General features: G+C 55.4%; 2 protein-coding genes across 4 annotated transcripts; both read right to left on the bottom strand.

Moving 5' to 3' along the window:
• Positions 1-7601, bottom strand: LOC114019319 (natural cytotoxicity triggering receptor 3-like). 2 transcript variants are annotated; one of them, XM_037914187.2, is made up of 5 exons: positions 6020-7601; positions 2001-2339; positions 1772-1891; positions 1310-1347; positions 1-1000 (listed from the first exon to the last, which is right to left on the bottom strand). In XM_037914187.2, exons 1-5 carry the CDS (start codon positions 6150-6152, stop codon positions 890-892), a joined length of 741 nt encoding a protein of 246 aa, XP_037770115.2. In that variant the 5' UTR covers positions 6153-7601; the 3' UTR covers positions 1-889. The 2 variants fall into 2 exon arrangements, with proteins under 2 accessions (XP_037770115.2, XP_043383859.1); XM_043527924.1 differs by lacking the exon at positions 1772-1891.
• A 1290-nt stretch (positions 7602-8891) lies between these two features.
• On the bottom strand, positions 8892-16563 carry LOC102935654 (T-cell surface glycoprotein CD1b-3). 2 transcript variants are annotated; one of them, XR_006285677.1, is made up of 7 exons: positions 16091-16563; positions 15589-15867; positions 13908-14189; positions 13225-13521; positions 11891-11990; positions 10680-10790; positions 8892-10552 (listed from the first exon to the last, which is right to left on the bottom strand). XR_006285677.1 is itself a non-coding variant. In XM_037914151.2 (6 exons), exons 1-6 carry the CDS (start codon positions 16137-16139, stop codon positions 10778-10780), a joined length of 1020 nt encoding a protein of 339 aa, XP_037770079.1. In that variant the 5' UTR covers positions 16140-16563; the 3' UTR covers positions 8892-10777. The 2 variants fall into 2 exon arrangements, 1 of the variants encoding a protein (XP_037770079.1); XM_037914151.2 differs by having other exon boundaries at positions 8892-10790.
• Between the last annotated feature and the right edge of the window lie 1170 nt (positions 16564-17733).

The following is a 17733-nucleotide window of genomic DNA, read 5'->3' as shown; positions in this document are numbered from 1 at the left end:
TTGATTTTCCTCAGTGATTTTTATTTAGTTCCTCCTTATTTCTCTCTTTTCCCTTCTTCCCCCACTCATCATTTACAACAAATAATCTTTGCAGAGGGGACAAAATTCCAGTTTTCAGGGGAGAAAAGATTTTCATGAAAAAAAAATTGGGTTTTTTGGGGGGTGGGGGTGGAGGGAAGTGTCCCCATTTTCAGGGATTAAATGACACATTTTCATGGGGGGGGGGAGATATCATGTTCCAGAACAAAATATCAAACTTTCAGGAAAATATCATTTTTTTTCATAGGGAAAAAAGTTGATTTTCTGAAAAGCAAAATTTCAGAAATGTTTGTAAGATTTTGGATCATGACAAGGGGACTGAAGAGAAGAGGGGAGTGAGGGAGAAAAAGCAAAAGTTTTTACCCAAACACATTTTTTCAAAAAACTCTGAAAACAGACAATTTTTCACACAAAGAAATGATGTCAGACTGGTCACTCAGACCAGTTCCACTGCCCACACGATGCTGAGCTGGGCGAGCGTTTCTCTTCGTGCTCAGTTAGGAAGAGGGACCAGACGCTGCGTTAATTACCCCCAGCTGGTCACGCTCCACAGGGAGGCGTTGCAATCACTCCGAGAGGACAGGGAAATAACACACAGGGACGTGATATAGTTATATCTCAGGAGGCCACGGAGAAGGCATTTCCTGAGGGTAGATCCATGCCCTAGTCGATTATTCCCTGCCGTAGAGAGGGCTAGTTGGGTTTTGTTGTGGTTCACAGGGACCTTCACGCCCATAATTTTCTTCTGCTCTCCCTCAAACCCTGGGAGGGTCTCCTCCTGTGGGGAATTCCCTCGTGGCGGCGTGGCTCTGAGTGTGAGGGACTCAGGTGGTGATGGGTGCGGAGGGACTCAGCGCCGCTGGGCGTGGTTGGAGGTGTGTTCCCTGCGTCCTGGAGTCTGGATTTTAATCTCTGCGTAATGCAGGCTCTTGCTGTCCTCAGCCCCCCGGCTGCCATGGCCCTGTGTTGGACAGACACACTGTGAGGACGGCGTCACCCCAGATCTGGTCTCTTAATTCTGGCCAATTTAGGCAGCTCCCATGGAGCAAATCCCACAGTGTTACCCCAGATTGGAGGGGCTGGGAGCCCGGGCTTCTGGGCTCTATCCCTGGCTCTGGGAGGGGACTGGAGATTAGGGGGTTAGAGCAGGGGGGATGGGAGCAAGGACTCCTGGGTTCTCTCCCCTCACTGTATTGTACCAGTCCTTATTGGCACCCGGAGACCAGACCCAAGCACTGTATGGAACAGGGCCCAGCCTGCATTGTCTCACCTTTGTCTGCTGCTGGTGGGGCTTCGAGGGGGGCGGCGCTGCGGAAGAAGGGAGAAGAAAGGAACGTTAAAACAGAGGAGTGTGAGAGAGAGTCTGGGGTGAAGAGGGAAGCCGCAGAGATCTAGGGACTGGGGAAGAAGGAGGGAGAAGGAAGGATGGGGGGGGAGATGGATAGATGGACAGACAGCACTGTTCCCTCTAAGCTGTGCGCGTGTTTGCACGCACAGAGATCCTAAATCCCGCGTACACGGCAAAACACCACCACACAAAAACTTGCACAGAAGCACAAAAATTTGAACAGAAGAAATTTTTTGCGCACATGGCCTGTCAAAAATTAGAGGAAACATTGACAGACAGCCCAGCATGGACCCAGCGGACAGATGGCTGCTAGGGTGCGTTCACTAGCAGAGGCCCTGGCCCATGGGGACAGGAGGTTAGCGAGGGAAGGCTCTGGTTTGGTACCTCGGCGTCTCTTGAGGAGGAGGGTGGCCACCAAGCCAAGGATGAGAAGGAGCCCCAAGGCGATGGTGACCTGGTACAGGAGCTCCCGGGCGCAGCACCCTACGGGGGCAGGTTCTTTACCTGGGCGATGGAGAGGAGCTTTAGGGGATTCTCAGCCGCTTCAGCCAGCCAGTCCCCTGTCCTTGGGCCGGAGAGGGGGAAGGCCCTGTGCCCCCATTCCCCACCTCACCTGTGTCACTCTGGTTTCTCCCCGTCACCTGCAGCTCGGTGCCCGCTCCTGTCCCGCTCTCTCCCTGGTGGATGCTGATCTGACACTGATAGAGACCAGAGTCCCGCTCCTCCAACTCCGACAGGGTCAGTGTGGCCTCCCCTTTCTGGAGCAGATCCAGGTGGGAGACATTGAGCCGTCCTTTATAGAAGGGATGGTCAGAATCCAGCACGACTCCGGGCGCTCTGTTCCACGTCGCTTTGGCCATGCTGCCCGGAATGTTCTCGAAGGAGCAGCTGAGGTTCACGGTCTCGCCGGGGGACGCTCGGAGGACAGCGGGGCTCTGAAGCACTGTGAGACCTTCGTGAATCAGGGCAATAAACATTACAGCATCAAAGGAAAACGACAACGAGTGGTATCAAGACAGACCCCAGCCGCCTGAAACCTTAGCAGCACGGAGAGAAGAAGCTAAGGGGAAAGAATTGTGCATTCCTGTCCACCTTGCTATTGCTCACAACACTCTCGATAACACACTGCACGGGGCTTTCACTTCCACCCCAACAGAGACCCAACATCAACACTGCTCTGGGCACGGCAGGTGCTCACAGAGACGTTAAAAGTAAAACCACTCAGGACAGCTAAGTCCAAAGCAGACTGCGCAGAGTTGCAAAGGCATCTCACTAGACTGGGTGATGAAATGGCAGATGAAACTCAAAGGTGATAAATGCAAAGTCATGCCCACTGGGAAACATAATCCCAACTACACATATAAAATGTTGGGGTCTAATTTAGCTGTTGCATCTCAAAGAGATCATGGATAGTTCTTTGAAAACATCCGCTCACTGAGCAGCGGCATTCAAAAAAGCGAACAGGACGGTAGGAACCATTAGGAAAGGAACAGATAACAAGATGGAAAATGTCATAATGGCACTAAATAAATCCAGGGGACGCCCACACCTTGAATTGTGCGTGCAGTTCTGGTCTCCCCATCTCAAGAAAAGATACATTAGAATTGGAAAGGGTGCAGAAAAAGGCAACAAAAATGATGAGGGGGATGGAATGGTTTCCGTGTGAGGAGAGATTGAAAACACAGGGACTGTTCAGCTTCGAAAAGAGACGAGTAAGGGGGGGGATATGATAGATATAAAATCAGGATTGGTGTGGAGAAAGTGACTAGGGACGTGTAAATTACCACTTCTCATAACACAAGAACCAGGGGTCACCCGATGAAATTAACAGGCAGCAGGTTTAAAACAAGCAAAAAGAAGTACTTCTTCACACAACACACAGTCAACCTGGGGAACTCACTGCCAGGGGATGTTGTGAAGGCCAAAACTATACCTGAGCTCAAAAAGGAATTAGATAAGTTCCTGGAGGATAGGTCCATCAATGGCCAAGATGGTCAGGGGTGCAACCCCATGCTCTGGGTGTTTCTAAACTTCTGACTGCCAGAAGAAGGGACTGGACGACAGGGATGGATCACTTGATGATTGCCCTGTTCTGTACATTCTCTCTGAAGCATCTGGCACTGGCCACTGTCAGAGACGGGATACTGGGCTAGATGGACTGGGCTAGATGGACCAGTCTGGCCATCTTATGTTCTTCCAGGAGGATTGCAAGTCACACTACTTTATTTCCCTTGGAAATGCCATTTCATTTAAATGATGACAACTTGTTTAGCAACGGGGTGGCTGGCAAGAAAAAGTGTTTTGATAGGGTTGAAAGGGAATGGTTTGATTTTTCAGTTTCCAAACTTATTTGGTGTTATATTATTAAAAAAGAGTCAAAATTGAAATGAAATGCTTCAGTTTTATGGAAACAGAATACGTCTGGGTTGACCTGAAATGACATATCCGTATCTATCGATCCATACATGCACCTATCCTCCACCCCTAGATCCATAGCTATCTATCCACCCCTAGCTCTCTAGCTATAGATAGACAGGATCTTGGCTGGACAATAGCTAGCTAGCTAGATACAGATGCCCTAGGGATGGGGTATGGATGGACAGATATTAATTTAGGGGTGGGGTGGATGGGTACATAGAAAGATAAATAAGAAGGATCTAGGGGGAGGGATGAATGGGTGGATGGACAGATAGAGATGAATCTACGGGTGGAGGATGGATGGATGGACAGATAGAGATGGATCTAGGAATGGGGTAGATAGACAGAAGGACTGATCAGGGTAGATCTAGGGACGGGGTTGATTGTTGCTTGATTTTAGAGGATGGTATATTATTGTCGACTTGCCATTTGATCTGACCAGAAGATGAGGAAGTTCTTGTCCCAGAATCAGACCACCCAGAATTAAATGCCGTGAGTTCAATATCTTGTAAGGACCTTCGAGGTGGATGACAAGGACAGGCAGGCTGAGGAGAAAATGCAGCCTTAGAGACTTATTAAAATAAGTGAAAAAGCTACCAAAGCTCCACAAGGGAATAACACAGCTCTGGGGGTACCTGTCACCTCAGTCTTTACCAAAGCTTCCTAGACTAGCACCCTCACATGGGCACCTGGTGGTAGGAGGCAACGGACCAGCCTTATCCCTGGCCTGCCAAATGGGTCCAACGGTGCTTGAGACTGACGGTGAACAATAGAGCTGAAGGGTCAGATGCCGAGGAGCGAAGTTGACAGCAGACAGTGGAGAAACTCAAAAGCTGAAGAAGACGAAGCTGCCTGCACACGGTGGGTTGCCCTCCTATAGGACATCTGCAATATCTTAAATATTCAAGCTAGTACCCAACCTTCTGTGCCCAAATCTAACTTCCTCACCCACATAATATTGGGGTGCACTTATTCTGTAGGTTAGTGTATTCACACATATTAATGCCAACTGGCTCATGCTCAAACGTGTTATTTCTTGCCCAGACTGGTTTCTGGTCATTACTTCCACATTCCTGCGGTGTCCCATGTGGTCACCATGAAGTCCCGAGTTTCTTAGATAAACATGTTTAGTTCCCCAAAATCTAAAAGGGTATCGGTTAGGCTGTATAAATGAGCCTAAGGTCACGAGCCCACTTAACCATACTGATGCTCACTTGCTGAAGTTAAACATACAGGATACAGGCCTGTAGGTCCTGTTACAGCCAAACATAATTAAGTAATCCAATGCAAATGTATTTAGCAAGGGGAAATTAGTTTTTGTAAAAACAACAAGGAGTACTTGTGGCACCTTACAGACTAACAAATTGATTTTGTTTTCTATAGTGATGAAAGCTTATGCCCAAATAAATTCGTTAGTCTCTAAACTAAACACTCACACCTTCTTGTCCACTGTTTCAAATGGGCCACCTTGTTTACACTGGCCTCATTAACCCTACAAAAGTGATTTCCACTCCTTCTTGTCAACCGTTGAGAATTGCCTACTTCCAACTTAAATTGAATTGGCTCGTTAGCACTGACCCCGCACTTGGTAAGGCAACTCCCATCTTTCCATATGCTGTGTATTTATACCTCCCTACTGTATTTTCCACTCCATGCATCTGATGAAGTGGGTTTTAGCCCACGAAAGCTTATGCCCAAATAAATTTGTTAGTCTCTAAAGTGCCACAAGGACTCGTCATTATTTTTGCTGATACAGACTAACACGGCTACCACCCTGAAACACAATAAAGTAATCCAGTGCAAACGTACAAGGCAAATATACCAAAGCAAACCAATAAATAAAGGCAGAACATAATAAAGCAAGCCAGCAGATTAGTCTTCTGGGCTACAAGGTGGACAGACAGAGATGAATCTAGGAGTGGGGTAGGTGGAAAGAAAGGCAGACAGAAATGGATTTAGGCATGGGGCAGATGGACAGAAGGACAGACAGAGATGGATCTAGACATGGGGTAGATGGACAGAAGGACAGACAGAGATGGATCTAGGCATGGGGTAGATGGACAGAAGGACAGACAGAGATGGATCTCGGTATGCGGCAGATGGACAGAAGGACAGACAGAGATGGATCCAGGCATGGGGCAGATGGACAGAAGGACAGACAGAGAGGGATCTAGGGATGGGGTAGGGGGCTGGATGAACACGTTAAATTCGTACCTGCTTCCCAGGTGGGGATGAGGAGGAGAATGCAGAAGACAGGGCTCAGGGCTGGTGGTGGCTCCATGGTCCCCGCTCTCTGGGCGGCTCCGTGGGGCCAGCTCAGCTCAGCCTCAGCATCCTCCGGAAGCATCAGCCCCAGGGGTGGTGGAAAGTTTTGTGGTCAGTGCCTCTGAGATGGCTGCAGCGAGAAGCCAGGGACAAGGGCCGGATGTGTGTGTGTGTTTGAGCATGTGCTATTCACTGTGTGAGGGACTGGCTGGTGTGTGTGTGTGCGTATGTGTGTGCGTGCACACATCCCACTGCCCCCTAGAATCAGCCGCATTCATCTGTGTCTCCTAGCCCCTGTACTGCATATGACTGAGGAGGATTCCCCTTACTTGGACTGGGGCAGTTGGGGTGTTTAGAGCTGGGGCATCTGGTCTGATGCCCCGCCCGGCTGCCCTGGTGGAGGGGGCAGCAAGCAGCAGCTGGCATCTCCGGGAGCATCCTGGCTTGCTGGTGGTCCCCAGGAACAGCTCCCCTGCCAGGGCTGCATCCTACACTGGACCACAAATCCCTGCTCTGCTCTCAGACCAGGGGGGCCAGTGGGTTTGAATTCCCACCCTGGGTTGGCGATCTGGCCCAATTTTCCACGTCCTGTTCATCGGCTCTGTCACAAGACATTTCTAACCAGACATTGTCCTTAGTGGCACGACCTTGAATGGTTGGCCGATAGCTACACCACACCACTGGCTAGCGATATTCAGAGGAGCTGTCAGGTTGTGGGTAGTTGTGATGGGGATTTGGGGTAATGTGGAGCCATTATCTGTCCAAAACGACCCTGCCAAATTGTACGTGTGGCTGGAGGTGGGTAAAATCTTCTCCGTCAACAGCTGCATTTCGGGGTTGCCCCTCGTTTCCCTTTACCTCCAGGAAGTCCTATTTTCTTGGATGAACTTATCTCCGCTGACTGAGACATGCCAATGTGCCATCGCTCCCACCCACCGCCGCTCCAATCAGCCCCAGCTCGGGTGGCCAGTTTTGGCTGGAGTATTCCTGGAGGTTCCATCCCACGATGTAAATCTTAATTAATGATTAACCCTGAATTGTTGGAGTCTCCAGGACAATGGTGGAAGATTGGCAACCCAAGGCCTCAGATGACAGCGTGGTTGTGGACAGGGGTGGGTGGAGAAGGGATGGTGCCTAGCGACTCAGAGTGGAGGTGTCGGGTGGTAGGTGGGCTCATGGGAAGGGGTCTGAGAGTGGAAGGGCAGATGGGGTGGTTGTGTTGAGGGGCTGTAGTTCCTTGTTTTCGTGGGGTGTTGTTTTGTCCACTGACCCCGGTTGTTTCATGACCTGCTTTGGGTGTTAAATTTGACAAGGGGTGCTTGTGATTTTCTACAGATGGGGAAAGCTATGGGATCTATCTGTCAGGACTCCTGGGTTCTATCGTAGGTTCTGGTTAAGTGTGGTGAGCAGAAAAGGATTCCCAGGCTCTCCTGACTCTAACCTACTAGTCCCCACTCCTCTCCCAGAGCTGGGAGAGAACCCAGGAGTCCAGACCCTTTGTCATCCTTCAGTTCAGGTCTGTGCAGAGCCTGGCGCGACAGGGACCCCGATGTTTCTCAGAGGGGAGGGGGTCTGGGCAGCACTCAGCACCATGGGGTGGGGTCCCTTTGCTACTACGGTACTTTCTGCAGTTTCTGTGGTGGGCTGAAACGTGCCGAGTTGCTCGGGACTTTGTCTTCACTTTCACCCCTGCGCATCGTGGTAAGAAACAGGAAATTCAGCATCTTGCACGACTGCAGCTTTTGCAAAGGTGGCAGCAGGTGGGGCTGGGGGGAGGGGGGACCAGGGGTAAGTTACAATTAGCTACAGAAATGTCGGAGTCGGGGGCATGTGAGACACACAAATAACTGACCACGGTTTCCGTCCCGTCAGCTGGAGTCGATCTCTAGGCTCTCAGCTTGCAGTGCCAAAAATGCTTCTAGCCCTCACAGGTGCAAAGAAATCTCTCTAACCAGGGGCGAGTGGGACCCATGCCTGAGTCTGCAGCGAGCCTGAGCTGATCGCTCTGAGAGGGGGGAGCTGCCCCGAATGTGATCCAGGCAGTGATGGGAGTGGGCTGGCTCGGGGGGGGCCTATTGTGCTAGAATTTTACTTTCCACCCAAATTTCCAATATCTCACCTCTTTGTCCCAATTCAGGAGAAAAACAAGAGTTAAAATATAGATAGAAAATCTGTTTTCTGATCATCTGACCTGGGAGTGCTTGAAATTCCACCCAACACCCCTTCCTCATGTAGTCTGAGACGGGGTGAACAGCCTTATTTTCGAGCCTTCTATCACCTCCTCTTCTCTGTTTCAATCTCTCCTCCTATACCGAGTCTGGACCTAGGGTGTTTTCAAACAAACAGCTGCACTGGGGAAAAGTCAGAAGCCTGAAGAAACTCACCCCTTTCGTTCTGCTAGAACTTTCCTCGCAGCCAGGTGTGTCGTCCATTCACAAGACAGATATATTTCCAAGTGCAAACGTGTTTGTTTCAATAACGTTGATATTTACGTAAGGAGAAGCAAATATGTTCCATAAATGCAACTACTGGGGTGAAGCTTGACAGATATTATTATATATAGAACATTATTTTTCTCAAAAAAAATCATTATTTCCCATAAATGCAGCTAGCACTGGGGTGGAGCATATTGTGTCAGCAATTATATATAGATATAAACACACACACATATATACATACACACACACACACACACTTTTTGTCCATGAGAAAACACATCCTTTTCCATAATTATTTTTTTTTAAAAATATCTTGGCTAAAGAGAAACATTTTCCCCCAAAGTATTTTCCTTTTTAAAGTGATATCGTTTTTGTCAAGGAGAACAGTTCACAAAGATATTTTTCTGTAGAAAGCAATTTCTGCATGGAAGAACATTTTCCAGGAGAGAGTTTTCATTAAAAATGCTTCATTTAAAAGCTCTTCTGTTCTAGAAACGTTTGACTTGATAGAACTGTTTTTAAATAAGCGAACTTATGACTTATGAGGAGAGGCTGAGGGAACTGGGATTGTTTAGTCTGCGGAAGAGAAGAATGAGGGGGGATTTGATCGCTGCTTTCAACTACCTGAGAGGTGGTTCCAGAGAGGATGGTTCTAGACTATTCTCTGTGGTAGAAGAGGACAGGACAAGGAGTTATGGTCTCACGTTGCAGTGGGGGAGGTTTAGGTTGGATATTAGGAAAAACTTTTTCACTAGGAGGGTGGTGAAACACTGGAATGCGTTACCTAGGGAGGTGGTAGAATCTCCTTCCTTGGAAGTTTTTAAGGTCAGGCTTGACAAAGCCTTGGCTGGGATGATTTGATTAGGGATTGGTCCTGCTTTGAGCAGGGGGTTGGACTAGATGACCTCCTGAGGTCCCTTCCAACCCTGATATTCTATGATTCTATGAAGGGAAAACCTCTGGGCCAGATCCCAGCTGATGTCAAGCGGCCGCGCCTCCACTGAGCTCAGTGGGGCCAGGTACTGAGCGTCTGGAAATCCGTTCCACTGAAGACAAAAGCGCTACGGCCGACGGATCCCAGCAGGGATCTGGCCCCATCGACTTTGATGGAGCTACGGCCAATTGACACCCTGGCTGATCGTTTCTCCTGTGCTCTCTCTCTCCACTGCTGTGTTCTCCTTGGGTTTCTGGGTCTTCTCTCTCTGCTGCTGGACAGGACGGGACAGTGTCCTGCTGCTCCGTCGGCTCTCCATTCAGCTGTCGGACAGATGGACGGCTCAGCAAGCTTCTCTCTGCTTTTCTCTCCTTCTCCTCACTGTCCACTCGCTTTCCACCTACCCCTTGGCTGTCTGCTGACTCACCGACTTTTATACCGCCCTGTCAGGGCTGTCTTGCGCATGACAACTGCCCACATTGCAAACGGTCCGTTCTATTTTTAGCCCACAGCCGTTGTTTACCTCAACGTTCGGATCGGCTGAGTCTTCCCCTACTTCGGTTTTCCCGCCAGTTCTACTTTTTAGTGCTATGGGATCTGCAGCTTCGAACGTGAGCCTGACTCTTGCTTAATTCAGATGGAAGTCAGGGATACACCATGGAGTCTGGGGAATTCCTCTGGTATCAGCAACATCCACTCAGGTGTTCGACCTGAAAGTTATTGCATGTTGTTTCCCACGTTTAGGCAAAAAGGAAAGCAGCTCAGGGGGTAGCATAAGTAAATCTCAAAATTCAGGGTCAAGAGTTCGTCAGTTTCTTGTGTGTTTCTCAGGTGAGTTTGGTCTCCGTATTTTTCAAAGGAGAGTGTATTTGCTTCGTAAGTAGAGAGGAACTGACTGATTTGCGAACACTGCAACTGTGTCTGTAACAACCTGATGTTCCAGGAGAGGAGAAGTGGAGGGGAGGCCAGGAGGCCACAACTGTTGCTCAGAATCTGAAAGGTCTGACTCAGATGATGGGAAGCCAGAGGCTGGAATTAGCTCTGCACTTCCTGGATGTGGGCTGAGGATGGGCAGGAAGTTCCTCGGTCAGCAGAAAACCGGATTCGAGCCTGAAGGGGAAGCTAAAGTAAATTGTGGTGAATCAAAATTCTAGTCAAATCCTCCAGTGCCTCTGGGTTATGGCCCCACTGGGGACTCATTTCCTGGGGCTGCCTGCCCCATCCCTGAGCCAGTCACCTTTCTTATTCCTCAGGTACACGAGCAATCCCAGGACCATGAAGACCAACCCGAGCACGGAGCCCACGACCCCAGCCAGCCTCTTGCCCCTGGCAGAGTCAGTCTGTGCTTCTGTGAAAACAAGAGCAGAGATGGTTTGGCCTCAGCCCAGCTTCTCCTTCCCTTTGTCACGTCCCCGCTCTCTGCCCCCGTGGTGGGGATGATGACCTGACACAGGCCCATCGCCTGAGGGGGCTCCATAGAGCTAGGGGTGCCCCTGCGGGCTCAGGGGTGGCCCCACACTCAGAGGCTCTTACCCCAGTGCACGGTGAGGGGGCCCCACAGGCTCATGGGCTCCACCTGGCAAGTGTAGACGTCCCTGCACCGGGGGGTCATCTCCAGCATCAGCAGGATCTGGAAAGTCCAGTCTCCATTGTGGAGCAGCTCCGCGGACACCATCCCAGCCGTCTGCTCCTGCCCATTCTTCAACCACTTCATTTCAATCCCCAAGAGGTAAAACCCCGTCACGGGGTCCCTCACACCCAGCTCTGGAGGGGCCCTGCCCCCAGGAGCTCTCAGCCCAGCCCAGCCAGCGACCTTGGAGCGGCCTCCCCGGCGCCCCGCGGGCTGTAGTCTTGTCAGGGCTCCATGTGGGTAGCTGGGCCAATGTCCCACGGGCAACCCACTTGCTACCCGGGCACCCTAGCTCAGCCTGAACGCTGTGCCAGGACCCACTCCTGGTTCCCATGAACCCATCCGCGCCCACCGCCTTTGTGTATGTAGCTGTGTCTGACCCCTGCACCCAGGCCCTGGCTCCTACAGGCCCCAGTGGGACCCGCTGGGCAGCCCCTCCCTGAAAGGTTTATTGAATGGCACAGGCCAGCGCCGGCTCCCTGCGGATCCTGGATCCCAGCGATCCCATGGCACCCCTAAGTGTCCAACGTGCCCCCAACGATCTAGAGGGAGAAGAATCCCACCCCCCACCCAGGGCCCTGATCTCCCTGGGCCCCGATCCAGTCCTGCCCTTGGGGCCCTCAGCTCTGGAGCCGAGCATGGATCTAGCCTGAAGGTCCATATCCCCAGGAGACCAATGCCCACGCATGGGCCGGTGCCGCCCTCAGGCCCTGGACTCCCCTGGTCTAACGCCCTGGTAGCCCCTGGAAGGAGAGAGCAGGGGGAGGGTTATGGGGTGTAACGGCCCCACCCCCACCCCAGAGAGGGAGAGGACTCACCTGCGTCTGCTCCTCCACAGCACCACGGCCACGGCGGCTACGGCCACAACCCCCAGGGCGATGCCCACGGCCAGGCCGGGGCCCCAGCCCCTGTTGTGCTCTGTAAAACAGGGGGGGGGCCGTGCTGGGAACCGGGACAGGAGTATGGGCCCTGGTCCCTCCGCCTGCCCCGCAGTGCTCCCTGTACCCCCAACCCCACCCCACTGCCCTCAGCCCCCCATCCTGTTCCATCAGCCTCCCCCGTAGTCTGCCCTGTACCCCCCACCCCCAACCCACTGCCCTTGGCCCCCCCCACCTGGTTCCATCAGCCTCCCCCGCAGTCCCCCTTGATCTCCCCCACCCCCGACCCACTGCCTGCAGCCCCCCCACCCTGTTCCATCAGCCTCTCCCACGGTCCCCCCTGCTCCCCCGCAACCCCAATCCAGTGCCCTCAGCCCCCTCACCGTGTTCCCTCAGTCTCCCCCACAGTCCCCCTTGATCCCCCGACCCACTGCCCGCAGCCCCCCGACCCTGTTCCATCAGCCTCTCCCACGGTCCCCGCTGCTCCCCCGCAACCCCAATCCAGTGCCCTCAGCCCTCCCACCCTGTTCCCTCAGTCTCCCCCACAGTCCCCCTTGATCCCCCGACCCACTGCCCGCAGCCCCCCCACCCTGACCCTGTTCCCTCAACATCCCCTGCAGTCCCTGTTGCTTGCCCCACCCCGACCCACTGCCCTCAGCCCCCCCACCCTGACCCTCTTTCCTCAGCCTCCCGCGCAGTCTGCCCCTGCTCACCCCACCCAGACCCACTGCCCTCAGCCTTGCCCTACCCCAAATCTCTTCCTTCAACCTCCCCCGTCATCCCACCCCCATCGCTCCCCCTGCTGTCCCACCCCCTCAACTTCCCCCATTCCAGTCCTGCTCCCCTATGTCTCATCCCCTCCAGACCCCTGCCCCTCTCCCCAACCCCCCTGACCCTCCCCAGCCCTGCCCCATTGTCTCCCCCTGCCCCACTGCACACAACTCTCTCTACGCTGTCCCATTCATGCTTCCCTCACCCACACCCTGCTCCCCCCATCCCAGTCCTGTCCTATCCCCCTCAGCCCCCACCCTGCTCCCCCCATCCCACTCCTGTCCCATCCCCCTCAGCCCCCACCCTGCTCCCCCGGTCCCAGTCCTGTCCCACTCAGTTCCTCCACCCTGCTTCCGCTGGTCCATCACCACACACCCGCTGACACCCTCGACCTCCCTCCAGCCGAATCCCGCTGCCTGGACCCACCCCCGTCCCACTCAGGACATGCAGGAAAAGCCCCCAGGGACCATGACCGCACCCCCACCCCAGGGACGTGCCCCTACCCCAGGGGATCAGCAGGCTCTGGCCCCCCAGGCTGCTGTGCTCCACCCGGCAGGCGTAGCTGTGCCCGTCGCCCGGCCCCACGGCCAGGGAGCTGCGCAGCTGGTAGGTGAGGTCCGCGTTGGGCAGGATCCCGCTGGAGTTCAGCCGCCCGCCCGGCGCCACCTCCTCCCCGTCCTGCAGCCAGGCCACGCGGACGGGCCGGGGGTAGAAACCGGTGACCCGGCAAACCAGCAGTAACGGCGCGGGGGTCCCGGCTGGGGGAGGCGCTTGGGCAAACACCACGGCGACCGGCCGCTCTGAGACAGGGGGAGAGAGACGGGGCGGGGGAGAGGGACGATTCAGTCTGAGCCTCAGGGACTCACTCGCCAAGCCCAGCTCCATCCCCCGGGGTCAGGCATTGGCCCCGCTGTCCTGGCCAGACCCTGCAGTTACCAGTGGTGAGAAAATCCCCCTTCACTTCCTGTCCTAAACTGCTGTTCAGTGCGGCTATGAACGGCTACTGTGCTCCACCCCAGCTGCATTTGTACACCAGGCAAGGGGTCCCTGGATAAGCAGCCCCCTGCCCCACCCCAGAGCGGGCTGCATCTCACAGCTGGGCGAGGGATCCCCATGTAAATAGCTCCCATGCCCCACCCCAGAGGTGGCTGCATCTCAGCGAGCAGGGAGTGGTGTCCAGCCTCACCTTGCCTCTCCAGAGACTCTTTCCCATGCTGGACAAAGCTCTTGAGCTCATTGACACACGTCGTTTTCAGGAGAAACGGAAGCGTGATGGTCACCGCTCTGTTGCAGTTAAGAATCTCCAGGGCTTTGAGCGTCAGCTTATCCCCCCGCCGAGTGACCCATTTGCCGGTGTCCATGTCAAGGCTGACGAAGTCCTCGCCGTCCATCCCAGCATCACAGAATTGCCTCGAGGTGCCGTTGGGGTGGAGCTCGCAGCCCTCCGTGAACTGGCTAACAAAGGGGTCTGGAACAGGAAGGGCAGGGGGGACAAGGACAGGCCGTCCAGAGGTCACCGGGACGGGGGAGGGGGCAGAAATAGAGAGATGGGGGGGGGAAATAAAGACATAATGTCAGGTGCAATGAGGATGTTTGGCCACAAGATGGGGGCCGGATTGTGGGGGGCCCTGGTTCCAGTTCAGGGTACGTTGCAGTTTCTGTTTCAAGCTGTTTTTTTCAAAGTGTTCTAACGTCCACATGCATTGTCGGATTGGCTCGAAAATTGCTATGAGACATCAGGGCCTGAGGCAGAGTTTGTGGTGCTAATTTGGAGTGACTTCATCAGGGGGATCCTGAGATACAGACCCCGTCCCAAATAAATGCTTAATTATTTAGAAGGTTATTTGTGATGCTCGAGAGAAAACTGTGGCCCTGAGCCTCAATACACTCACATCCCCGGGCTCCCCTCAGCTCAGAGCCGCCCCGGTGGCAAGGACACGTTTGGCTTCCCGAGGTTACACAAGTCACTGGGCCTTGGTTGTGTGTGTGGAGCGGTACGCCGGGCGGTGGCGCACCTCTGCCCACAGACGGTTCACGCCTCTGCCAGGTGTTCTTTCCTCAGCAGCGACTCAGGGCATGACGCACCGAGCTCGCTCAGTGGGAGAGGCTGTAACCTCTGAGCCCCGGGAGGACCCCTCGGAGCCCTGTCACCGAGAGGGTCCTGCGGCTGTGAGCTGTGATCACAGGGCCGGCTGTCACGCTGTCGTGAAACGCACATGCCCCGGCAGATTGCCGTGAAATTAGCTCTGCCCCACCAAGGTGCAGGGGAGACTTTGGGGTGCAAATCTGGGGCAGGTGGTTAAGAGGTTCCTGAGAGGAAGTCTTGCCCGAGGACCTGCTTTTAGTGCTCCAGCATCGGACACCCGGCGCAGGCCCTGGGCTGAGCGGCTGGGAAGAGGCGTGCTGGGCTCTGCCCCATGCCCCGGGGCAGCGCTGGCTGTGAGGGGGGAGGCATTAGCTTAGCTCTGCATTTCCTGCCCATGTGTCCGTTTTCAAGGTTGAGGCAGGACAGGTGGCCCGTTGAGCAGCCTTCCCCTTCCCTTCCACTTCCCCCTCCTTCGACAGAGGCCTTTGGTAGGGCACATGGTCGCGAAAGACCATGAGCCGAGGGTCGGGGCTGGGACATGGGGCCTTTCCCCTCTAGGGCGCACAGGCTACAATCCTGGGGACTGGCTCAATGGGGTGGAGAATGGGACACGGGGCCTTTCCCCTCTAGGGGACGCTGGCTCCATTCAGCCTAAAGGCCAGGGCCTGACTGTCTTGCCCTCGACCCACCCTGTCAGGACACAGTTGCTGCTGTGAGCGTGTCAGTTCTCAGCTCCCTGGTGAGTGCGGGAAGGGACCCCCTCAGACTGCACCATACTCACAGCCCTCTCCTTCTTCCTTAGCCAGATCGTTCATCATACGGATGAAGTTGGACAGATAGGTATAGATCAACGTCTCCAGGTCCTGCCACACCTTCGGGGTGAGGCCCAGCCGGGCCCAGGGCTGCCGGAAGCGGATCTTGCAGGGGCTGCAGTCTAGGGAGTGGGTCTCCAGGTCGCCAACCAGGGCTGTCCCCACGATGTCCGTGGAGCTGGCGTTGTGGAAGATGATGGTTTGGAACAGCCGGAGGGTGAGAGACCCTGGGGGGACAGGAGGGGAGGCTGTGGGGAGGGGAGAGGAAACAAGTGGAGGATAAAGCAGGTGGGGAGAGGGATTAATGAATCTCCATCTTCTTAATGCTCCCTGCTGACCCCTAACCCGCCTCCCGCCTCCTCCTACACCCCCAGCAAGGGTCACTAGCCCAGCATGGTGCTGCCCCACCCTGGCATTACACCACCCGCACCCCCTCAGTAGCAAAAAGGGCAGGGGGGGGTCCCCGCTTACCGGCCAGAGCCCCCCATGCCCAGGGGAGGAGCAGCAGAGGGAGCAGCATCCCAGCAAGGGAATTCGGGCTCAGGCAGGTGTCCGGGCCGCGGGACGAGGGGCCCAGGGTTGCACACTTGTGCTCTCGGTTCCTCCCAGGTCGCGAATCTCTCTGCCAACTTCTCTCTTTGTCTGTCTCTGCTCAGCGCCGTGCCCGCAGCTGCCAGCCCCGAGCCAATCAGGGCAGAGGGAGTCGGGGAGCGGAGGCAGCGCGGGAAGGGGATCCCTGGCAGGAAGAGCAGAACCAGGCCCTGCGCCAGGGTCAGTGTGTGTGAGACGCCCCCTCCATCTCCTCTGCCCTGGGGCAATGGGGCCAGTCCTGCCTGCCAGGGGACAGCGCCCCCACTTAGGGCTTGATTCACCCGCAGACAAACCAGCCACGCACTTAGACCTCGAATTGGTGGGGGGTGGCCCCAAAATTACAGGCCAGCGTCCTCCTCCTCACCCCACCCAGGGGCTCTGCCTGCCCACAGCTGCACCCTCCGACCGGGCACCGCACCCCGAACCTGGCCTGCCGCAGGGGGGAGACTTGGGGTGGTGGTGGTGGAAAGCAACCCCGCCCCCACTCACCCCGCAGTGGGGGTCCTGTCCCATGGGGCTGGGCCTGGCTCCCCCCGCAGGGGCTGCACCTGAGTGATGGGGGGAGATGGGGTGGGGGCAGGGGAGAAGGGTCAGAGCAGAATCGAGGGCAGAGCCCCCCAACTGTCCCCTCATCCCAATGGCCCCTCCCCCAACCTGGGTCTCCCAATAGCCCCTCCCCTTCCCCTCCTGATAGCCCCACCCCCTCCATCCCGATGGCCCCTCCCCTTCCCTCTCCCCATAGCCCCTCCCCTTCCCCTCCTGATAGCCCCTCCCCCTCCATCCCGATGGCCCCTCCCCTTCCCTCTCCCAATAGCCCCTTCCTCTCCCTGCCCCCTTTCCTATTAGCCACACTCCTGCTCCCTGCCCCTCCCTCCTGCTCATTAGCCCCTCCCACTCCTTGCCCCCGCCTCCTTATTCTCCTCCCAGGCCCCTCCCTTTCCCTCACTGGCTTGGCGGGACAGCCTATTAGAAGGCGCCATCCTGTTTAAATGTCACTAGTTGCCGGGCAGAGTCAGCCGGGGCGGCGTGAGGGAGAACCGGCGGAGATGAAAAAGGGCGGGAAATGGGCGGGGAAGCTCCGCGAGGCGCCAACGGCCGCTGAGAGCGCGAGGAGGGCGGGGCCAACTGCCACCTGAGGGGGAAGGGGAAGGGCCAACTGTCACTTGGAGTCCTGGCTCCCAGCCCCCCGGCTCTAATCACTAGACCCCACTCCCTTCCCCGAGCTGGGGAGAGAACCCAGGCGTCCGGGCTCCCAGCCCCAGCCCCCGCACTCAAACCTGCTCAACCCCGCTCTTCCCCTAGATGTGGGACAGAGAACCCAGGAGTCCGGAGCCCTTTGTCATGGTTCAGCTGGGGACTGTGCAGAGCCTGGCATACCAAGGGCGCTGAGCTTGTTTTGGGGTGTGTGTGGGGGTGTCTGTGCTGCACCTGGCACGACAGGGGCCCCGATCTCTGTCAGGGGGATCTGTGTGGCGCCCGGGGGCCCCTCCGTTGGCTACGGCTGCCGTCTCTGTGGCAGGCCG

This window comes from Chelonia mydas, chromosome 14, assembly GCF_015237465.2.
Source record: "Chelonia mydas isolate rCheMyd1 chromosome 14, rCheMyd1.pri.v2, whole genome shotgun sequence".
Taxonomy (NCBI): domain Eukaryota; kingdom Metazoa; phylum Chordata; order Testudines; family Cheloniidae; genus Chelonia; species Chelonia mydas.
This window is presented reverse-complemented; position numbering and strand designations above follow the sequence as displayed.

Excerpts from the sequence above, each read along its gene's own strand:
- LOC114019319 (XM_037914187.2), bottom strand. The coding sequence starts at position 6,152 with ATGCTTCCGGAGGATGCTGAGGCTGAGCTGAGCTGGCCCCACGGAGCC. Across the intron at positions 2,340-6,019 it reads CATCCCCACCTGGGAAGCAG|GTCTCACAGTGCTTCAGAGC; the intron begins GTACGAATTTAA and ends TGATTCACGAAG. Across the intron at positions 1,001-1,309 it reads CCCACCAGCAGCAGACAAAG|GGCCATGGCAGCCGGGGGGC; the intron begins GTGAGACAATGC and ends TGTCCAACACAG.
- LOC102935654 (XM_037914151.2), bottom strand. The coding sequence starts at position 16,139 with ATGCTGCTCCCTCTGCTGCTCCTCCCCTGGGCATGGGGGGCTCTGGCC. Across the intron at positions 14,190-15,588 it reads TAAGGAAGAAGGAGAGGGCT|ACCCCTTTGTTAGCCAGTTC; the intron begins GTGAGTATGGTG and ends TTCCTGTTCCAG. Across the intron at positions 13,522-13,907 it reads AGAGTCTCTGGAGAGGCAAG|AGCGGCCGGTCGCCGTGGTG; the intron begins GTGAGGCTGGAC and ends CCCCTGTCTCAG.